The 9,784-nt window shown below is 36.8% G+C and overlaps 1 protein-coding gene across 1 annotated transcript; it reads left to right on the top strand.

Annotated features, from left to right (window-relative positions):
- The first annotated feature begins 203 nt into the window (after positions 1 to 203).
- On the top strand, positions 204 to 1,093 carry LOC131048422 (uncharacterized). Its single transcript, XM_057982381.2, has 2 exons — positions 204 to 585; positions 696 to 1,093. The coding sequence occupies exons 1-2, from the start codon at positions 231 to 233 to the stop codon at positions 977 to 979; spliced, it is 639 nt and encodes a 212-aa protein (XP_057838364.1). The 5' UTR covers positions 204 to 230; the 3' UTR covers positions 980 to 1,093.
- The last annotated feature ends 8,691 nt before the right edge of the window (positions 1,094 to 9,784 follow it).

Here is a 9,784-nt window from a genome sequence, read left to right as displayed (position 1 = left end):
CATGCATTGTTTTCGACAACCAATTTGCACAAAGGGCTGCAAAGATTGTGAAGGTTATTACTTCAAAACTTTAATTCTTAAATTTTAGTTATTCTTGATTCAAGTCTCTCATTACTAATTTGTAACTTCATTATTTAAATTTTAATCTTTTTGTAATTTGTATTTTTCAATTGTAGGTGTCAGAGCCCTTGGTTCGAGTTCTTTGCTTGGTGGATGGGGATAAAACCCCAATGGGATATCTTTATGAGGCCATGGGGGCCAAGGAGTCTATCAAAAATTACTACAAGGGGGATAGACTCAAATTTGATCCCATTTGGGAAATTGTTGATAGGAGTTGGAACAATCAGCTCCACCAACCCATTCATGCAGTAGGGTACTTCCTCAACCCTCATTTTAGGTTCGGGGGTTCTTACTCAGATTCGAATGGAGAAGTCATGGAGGGCCTTAGTACATGCATTGAGAGGATGGTACTTGATGTTGAGGAGAGAGACCTCACTGTGAGTGAGCTCCAAAATTATGGAGGAGGAAGGGGTAAGCTATTCTCTTCAGAGCTGGCTAGGAGAGGAAGAACCACACAAACCCCAGGTATAACATTTGTCATTTGGATTTTGGGATCTAAAGACTAAAATGATTGATAAATTATGTTTTCTCTTTTCTCTTTGCTTTCTAACTTCTCCATTTTATTTATTTTGCAGATGCTTGGTGGCGAAATTGGGGTGGAAACACCCCACATCTCAAAAAATTTGCCCTCAGAGTCTTATGTCAGCCTTGCAGTTCATCCAATTGTGAGCGCAATTGGAGCGTGTTTGAAGCAATCCACACGAAGAAGAGGAGCAAGTTAGCGCAGAAACAACTCAATGACCTTGTCTATGTGCAATATAATCTTCGATTGCGCATAAGGAAGGTAGAGGAACTAGAAGGTGGTCCAATTGACTTGGATGATATGGATCTTTACAGTGATTGGACATCACAGGAGTAGCCTCCATTGTTTTCTGACACTTACATCACTGATTTGGAGAGGCAGGCTATGGAGGAGGGGGGTGGATTTGGTTTCAGGCTAGATGACATTGAGGAAGATGAGGATGAGGATGAGGATGAGGATTCATTGCCAGTGCCAGAAGCAGGTGGAGACATAGCTTCATCCAGGATGGAGGATGAGTCTCAATCAGCCATACTGAGCGAGGAGGCACAGTCACGCCCACAACAGACTTATACGACTAGACCCTCTAGTTCTACCTCTCCCCAAGTTTTTGCTAGAGCTGGGAAGAGGAAGTTGTAATTGTAATTTGTAATGATGTATTTATTTTTGTTTTTACAAAAACTATTTAGTAATTTAATATTTTGCTTCTAGGCTTCCAGCGATCAACATTCCTCATGAGGATGCGATTTTGTAGGACACTTTGCATTTAAATATATCTAGAATCGGCTTGTTTCTTTTGTGTTATCATTTATTGACTCATTGGATGCATCTTCTCATTAAATTTTGCAAAAAAAATGCATTTTTTACGAAGTTTAAGCGTGTTTTTAAGTTGCCAAGTTTTTCGCCGAGTTTTTTTGAGTTTTTTTCCCAGGGGCTTTGCAAGTCGAGCCGAGTCACGAGTAGTTCAACTATGGGCATAATAATAACTGTTGTCACAAGGATTGCACCTTGAATGAAACTCAGCAAACCTGTGAAACATGGGTTGATTGCCAAACGTATGGGTTGCCTTATGATGGAAATTGACCTCTAGATGAAGGGCTAGTTCCCTTTGAAAACACCTCCTAAAACTATTGATTGCTTGGGCAAAGAGTTAGAAAGCTTGCTAAAAACTGAAAATCTAAAACTATTAGGAGGTGATGCACCTAAAATTGACTTAAAGTAACTTATCTTAACCACAATCAGCTTCACAATACCCCAAATTTTTTTTCACAACTTAGTTTAGACCATGTAGACCATCAATATTTCATATGAAGGTTTCAGTTTCAATGTTTGTTTGAAGGAAAACATCATTTTCACAACTGCAAACTGATTGAACAATGATAAACACACTCATATAACCTGAACCATCATGGATTTTTTTGTTTTTCAAACCATTAATGAGACATAAATAAAGGATTCATGAATAAATCACAACATTTCATCAATCACATACATGACAAAGAAAAGACAAGATGAACTTTTTGAAGGAAATCTGTTGTTTTTTTATTGAATACTGAATGAGTTGCTATTACAAATAAAAATGCTTCAAAATCTGAAAATATTTCTCAAAAATCTGAGTTACAAAACTCTTAAGCTTGCTGAATATGCAAGAAGAAAGAAAGAACTAACTGAGAAAAGAAGAAGAAAGGAGACTTATAGTAAAGAAGTCTGAGAAGAAACTGAAGATGAGTTGTTGTGCCTTGAAGAACTGAACTTGAACTAAATGCTTCCACCTTGGATTATGCTCCAATCTACATGATACTTTGTTTTGGGTCGAATTTGAGGAGAAGTCATGTATAAAAGGAGTTAGAACTGTTGGAAACTGACTATTTAGTACTCCACAAGTTGTCTTGATTGATAACTAACCCATGAGAGGTTCATAACTGCACTAGGACTGTTAGAACTGCTTAAAAAACTCCTTATTTTTAGGGTCAAACTCATGTTTAAGTTTATGACTCCACCTTTTGGTTTCAAACTGCTCCTGGAATTGGAGGTCATGATATCTTTAACTTATTTGCATGTTGGAAAGAGCTTTGTGATTTAAGGAAGAGAGATTAATTTCTAACATGCAAGGATGTTATGGACACGGTGAAAGGGTCTGCTCTATTCGATCACAGAAGCATGTGCACAATGCCACTAGCATCTTAGAATGGAAAAAACTGGAAGAGGCTAACTTTATTTTTTTTCAGCAGCCACAAGGTCCCAACACACCTTTCATTATGGGAACCCAAACACCCTAGATGCTTGACATGATGGTTCAAGACTCACATGAGTCAATTATCTCAACGGATTCCACATTTGTGACAAATAAATATGGGGCAAGTCTCCTCAAACTCCTTCCTATGAGTCTTCATCATATTTTTAAGTTTCGCGTTGCATTTGTAGACACTAATGATTTTCATGGTTGTTTTTTAAAATAGTACCAATTGTATTCGTTGCTTGTTTTTTATGAGCAATAGGCAGGGGTGCCTATCGCATGGGCGGTAACATCTAGGAACAAGATTGAGGACATTCAAGTGTGATTGGTGGAGTTGTATAGATGAGGAAAGGAAGAGAGGTCTGACTGGAGGATCAATGCGTTTCTCATTGATGATGCAAGTGCAGAGGTACAAACGATAGAGTACGTGCATGTTTCAGTTGTTTGACTTGATGAAATCAAATAGTAAGATGTGTTGCTCTATGTTTTATTGTATATGAGTAGTCAATTAATCGTTGTGTTTTAAACATGGTTGTTTTTGAATGCCATGTCATACTTTGTATTTGGCACGTACGTCGAGCATGGTTAAACAATGTCTACAAGTATGCAACAAAGGAAAGAGCAATGGATATTTTTCATTGTCTAGGATAGATAATGATGGCAATGCACGAAAGTGAAGAGAGCACTAGTTAGCAATTGCAAATTTTCTTTGATAAATTTAGTGATCAACCATGATTTCTAGAGTACTTCTACAACACATGGAGTCAAGGAAATGGTCATATTGGTGAGTTTTATGTTTGAATAGTTTTGCCTTTGATGACTTGTTAACTTGTTTGATGTGACATTTGATGCATTTATTTTTTAGTTGACATCCTACATTTTTTTTGTAGCTATGTGGGTGAAAAACTTTAGGAACTTTAAACATACGCACTAGGACACAAATAATTCCATCGAATCATACCATGAAAAATTGAAGGTGTTGCACCTAAGAGATCATCAAAAGAGATGCACAAGGAGGATGGACAATCTATATTATACGCTTGTGTATAAAGTGGAACCATTCTACAAGCAAAAGTAGATGTTGCAGCATTTTGGATTTATCAAAAACTACAGGCTGAGACATTTGCAAACTAGTATGGATAGGGAAAAGGAAATTCGTGATGTCAATTGTGTTCCAGATGAGACTCATCCTAGTTAGCACTGGGTGAAAAGTCAGTCTTTGTGCAATTGGTACATGGTTAGGAAATGTGGGGATCACTTGTACATATGTGATTGTCTGTGGAGTTTGCAAGGAAACACGTGCTAGCATGTGTTGAAGTTTGTTGTGATGATCAACAATTCATTCAATGATTTATGTCTCCTGGGTAAGTGGACATTACATGCTAGTCAAATTGTTTGGTTCATGAATATCAATCTTTGCTGATGTGAAAGATCTGCACTTCACTCTAAAGTCTATGTCTCTTGCAGATCCTATTTCTATGTCAACTCCAATTTCTATAGATGTAAATGAAGACCCAACACCTCAACTGGTCATCGATAGCATTTCAAAGGCAGAAACACATATACAGGATCATGACATTGTGATGTGGAACAATATGAGCACATAGTTGAAGATGTTGTCGCAAACAATGCCACAATCATGTGAAAAACTACTAGCATTTGTAGGTTGTGTGAAGAGGTTCATGCTTGATCTTGACAATTCCAATGCCATGACATTCAATTTCAGTCTGCATAACAATACAAGCACCGTTCGCATGCGACCTTGGTTTAGTGCAAGTAGGGACTGTGCTCGGATTCGATGGCAACATAGGCAGGCTACTAGTACCGAGAGCTTTGATGATGTTCTAAAGCCTGACACATTTGAGTCCCACTCAGAGACTTATATGAGGCAGAAGGTAAAGAAGTGATTGGACCAAGTACCAAAACTGCATGTCCCTGCAACAAGATCTATTGCATCTATTACAGGTTAGCACTCAAGTGTCACATACAAGTGGTTTGTAAACATGTGAATGGTGCATGCAGTTTTTTATTTGTTATGTTTTGCAATTGGTGAAAGTGATCCACAAATAGGTGTGATAGTGTTCAACACACCCTCAACATCTGAGCAGAGGAGTCCTCGTTGACGATTGGCTTTTGAAGGTCCTATATGTGGACAAGGATTGCATGATATCCTTGAGTAACAAAACATTGGTATTATTGGTTCGGACTTGGATTTGTGTTATTCGTATTTCATATATGTGGACAAGGATTACACAATGTCTTTCATATTTATGTTGACAGCCAAGATGTGTTGTACAACTCACTTAGTTTATTTTTTGGAACAAATTACATGTGTTATCCTATGCTAACTGTGAAACTTTTTTGTTTGGTCATACTTGGGAGGTGATAATATCTATTGTCTATCATATTTGAAACCACATGTTAGCCATTTCCTATTTATTGCATTTTTTTTAGTTCCATGTTTAGTCGTTTATCTTTGAACATGTCGAATAATTTGGGCCATCTTTGTTTGTTGTCTCACACTTCATCATATATTGTCCCTAACCTTTTCCGTAATGTATCTTTTTAAGCAGGTCCCATTGTTCTTTTTGTTCATCCACTACACATCGCAATTGTGTACACATCTAGCCATAGGAGGTTGTAATTTTTTTTTCTGCCACTTAATTATCAATATTTTTCCTTTGTCTTACATTTATTGAATGCTATATACTTAAATAACTAACACTTCGATTGTAAGCATTTGTAGGTTGCTCAAGTATGTAGCATGACATAGCCGAGAGGCTACATTTTTCTAGCTCATGTCGAATGATGTAATGGAGGATATCCTAGAGATCCTCATTCCTTGTTGGACTAGAACACATGGGTGGCATGCTTGTTTGTACAAAGAATTCAATAGGGATACTGGGTTCATCATGCACATAGATGATGCATGGTGGTATCTTCTTTTGGGAAATGCTATTCATAAACAACTATGGCCTATATATTTGGCCTTTCTGTACTGGCTAGTTTCTCTCCCATGGGTTCACCTCGTGCGTGTTGCCAGAGACAATAGGCGAGGATAACGGGTCTCAGTACCACATCTTGATGACAATATCGATAATGTCACTCAACGTTTTCTTTTGAATCTGTTGGTTATGGACTGCACATGCATGTTCACGGGATATGATAGTCCTTGTCCATCGTTGAGGTTTACTAGGATTCAAAGTAGATTTTTGTCTCAGGGGAGGTTTTTTCCATGAAACTAGATAACAGTCCCTATATGACTTTGTTGTGCCAAACTTACTTTTACATGTCAAGGGACGTTATGGTCCCAAAAATGGGTGATTATGCTTTTTATAAAACAATGAAATTTATGTTTATTGAGTTGAAATTAGTTAATCCTTTGAATATTCTGATAGTAGACCATTAATGCAAAAAAGAAGGTATAAGAATTCTCATTTGATGCTTCTGCATGGATTGAATAAAATATCAACATTCAATCCATACAGATGTATCAAATGAGAAAATTGTCTCGTACCTTCTTTTTTGCATTAATGGTCTACTATCAAAATATTCAAAGGATTAACTATTTTCAACTCGGTAAACATAAATTTCATTATTTAATAAAAAGCATAGTCACCCATTTTAGGGACTATAACATCCCTTGACATGTAAAAATAAGTTTGGCACAACAAAGTCATACAGGGACTGTTATCCAATTTCATGGAAAAGTCCTCTAAGATGAAAATCTACTTTGAATCCTAGTAAACCTCAGCAGTGGGCAAAGACTGTCGTATCCAGTGAACAGATGTGTGTAGTCCATAACTAGTAGATTTAAAGGAAAATGTTGAGTAACATTCTGGATATCGTCATCGAGATGTGGTATTGGAACTCACCCTCCTCGCCTGTTGTCTCTAGCAACACACATGAGGTGAACCCATGGGAGAGCAATTGGCTGGTATAGAAAGGCCAAACATATAGGCCATAGTTTCTCATGAATAACATTTCCCATAAGAAGATACCACCACATCATCTATGTGCATGTTAAACCTGGTATCCCTGTTGGGCAAAGATTGTCATATCCCGTGAATAGGCATGCGTAGTCCATAACCAGTAGATTAGAAGGAAAATGTTGAGTGATGTTCTCGATATTGTCATCGACATGTGGTATTGGGACTCGTCCCCTTCGCATGTTGTCTTTGGCAACACACACGAGGTGAACTCGTGGGAGAGCAATTGGCCAGTACAGAAAGGCCAAATATATAGGCCATAGTTGCTCATGAATATTCCTAAAAGAAGATACCACCACATCATCTATGTGCATAATGAACTTGGTATCCCTGTTGTATTCTTTGTACACATGGACATGCCACCCATGTGCTCTAGTCCAACGAGGAATGGGACTCCCTAGGATATCCTCCATTACATCATTCGACATGAGCTGAAAAAGTGCAACCTCTCGGTTGCATCGTGCTACATACTTGAGCAACCTACATATGCATACAATCACAGTGTTAGTTATTTAAGTATAGCATTCAATAAATGTAAGACAAGGCAGAATATTGATAATTAAGTGGTAGAAAAAAAATTACAACCTCCTCTTGTGGCCAGATGTGTACACCATTATGTTGTGTAGCGGATCAACAAAAAGAACAATGGGGACCTACTTAGAAAGATACATTACAAAAAAGGTTAGGGACAATATATGACGAAGTGTGAGACAACAAACAAAGTTGACCCAAATTATTTGACATGTACAAAGATAAACGGCTAAACATGGAATTGAAAAAATGCAGTAAATAGGAAATGAGTGACATGTGGTTTCAAATATGATAGAAAGTAGAGATTATCACCTCCCACGTACAACCAAACAAATTTTTTTTACAGTCAACGTAGGATAACGCGACGTGTAATTTGTTCCAAAAATGAACTAAGTGAGCTCTACAACACATCTTGGAAATCAACAATAATATGAAAAACATCACGTAATCCTTGTCCACATATATGAAATATGAATAACACAAATCCAAATCTGAACCAACAAACCAATGTTCTATTACTCAGGGACATCGTGTAATCCTTGTCCACATAATCCACATATAGGACCTTCAAAAGTCAATCGTCGACAAGGACTCTGTTGATGTGTTTTTTAGACACTTCAAACATAGAATAAAATACCAAAAGTATCTTATCCTTTCTTGATCAAAATCTTCTTGGATGCTAAATTAAATGATCAACCAAAATGATTCCAAGGTTTTTTATAGTCAGGTCTTGACGTGTAGATAGCTCAATTGGTTGATGTGATTGTTGGTAATCCAAGGGAACTTATGTTGAATACTTGAATATTAAACATTTGGATGTTGCTGGAACTTAGATTCTAACCATTTGATTGGAAAATAAAATGGCAAAAGACATAGGGTTTGAGGAGTCTAATCTAATCCTAAGAATGCAAGAGACAATTAACGATTAAGTGAAATTTAACTAAGCTTTGATTCGCCATCAAAGAACAACTCCACAAAGCTACTGCGATCTTCCAAGGAGAGCAAAATGGTGTTCAAATCACCACCAATGGCATAGACAACATCATGACGATGCATATCAATGAGGCAAGTAGCAATTGAAGTTAAGCTTATTTGATGATTCTAGTTGACCACACAAGGCAAACTTACAATCAACAAATTGCTAGTGGTATGGATGAATGAATTTTACCATCAATCATTCACAATTCCTTTAATCATTATCTAGTCAACATAGAAACAAATGAGAAGTAGAAATCATGCAACTTGTTGAAACAACACATTTCACCATATCTTCAATGAAAAGAGTACTTCTGTTTACAAGTCTTAGCAACAATTTCCTCTTCTCCTACTCTATTCTAACTATTATTTGCTATTACTGAACTATTAACTTGCTTATTTATGTATTAACTATTACAAATAAGAAGATTTGAGCCTTTTATAGATAGCTCTTTAGAATGAAAGGCTCAGATTGATTCACAATCAATGACTAAGATTACAAGATGAAAACCCTAATTAGGGTTTATTACAAAAAACTTCTTCTAGCCAATGAGAAAATTACATTTAGGTTCAATATTGAATGTGAACCAATAAATATGAGGTTAGGTGTCTCGAAGTTTGCATCTCCATGGATGAGTCATGTACATTGCATTTGGACATGCTGATGTAGAACCCTTTGGTTGGTTAGTGATGACAAGGATGCCACCTCAGTTTGCTTGGTAGATTTGATACCTCATCACAAGCAAGTGTTGATGCCTCGAGCAATATCTCTTGATACTCAACATCTCAAATCTTGGTCAAATTGCATTGCCTACTAACTTTGATTAACTCTTCTAATACTATCTTCTAGTCTTGATCACTTCGCCTTGGAGCTTCCGTCCGGCTATACTAGCAATGATTCTTGGATTTCTGAAGGAAATTCAAGATTGTGAAATTTTCTCTTTTATCACATGCATTTCTATGCTCACTCTCTTGAATATTGTGCTTCATTCTTCATCACTTTAAAATCCTTATGTTGATCATTTGTGATGTTGGCCTTCATTCCGTGAGGATGATCTTATCCTTAATGTCGATTACCTCCACTCTCGCCTTATAATGCCTTTCCTTTGATGTTTCCTTTGAATAACGAAGTCTTCCTTCCATGTTTTTGATGTAGACTTTCGTGACATATGCATGTTGTATTTGCATCCATCCCTCATATTGATGTAGCCAGTTGATTACCTGTAACAAGCATGCTATCATCTAACACTTATGGTATATGCATTCCCAAGTTTTCCAACCTTGTATATCCTTCTAATGATGCTCTAATTTATGTCCTTGTGTCTGATTTGTCATGATCAATCTAAGGCTTTTCTTTATTAGGTTTGATTAAGGTCTGATTTTATTAAAAATGATCAAAAATTGATTAATCTC

Source organism: Cryptomeria japonica, chromosome 7 (assembly GCF_030272615.1).
Source record: "Cryptomeria japonica chromosome 7, Sugi_1.0, whole genome shotgun sequence".
In the NCBI taxonomy this organism is placed as follows: Eukaryota; Viridiplantae; Streptophyta; class Pinopsida; order Cupressales; family Cupressaceae; genus Cryptomeria; species Cryptomeria japonica.
The sequence above is the reverse complement of the archived record's forward strand: the minus strand, read 5'-3'. Positions and strand labels throughout refer to the sequence as shown.

What these genes read in the sequence shown, in the direction of transcription:
- LOC131048422 (XM_057982381.2), top strand. Translation starts at nt 231, where the DNA reads ATGGGATATCTTTATGAGGCCATGGGGGCCAAGGAGTCTATCAAAAAT. An exon ending in AAGAACCACACAAACCCCAG is followed by an intron (nt 586 to 695) that starts GTATAACATTTG and finishes TTTATTTTGCAG; the next exon opens with ATGCTTGGTGGCGAAATTGG.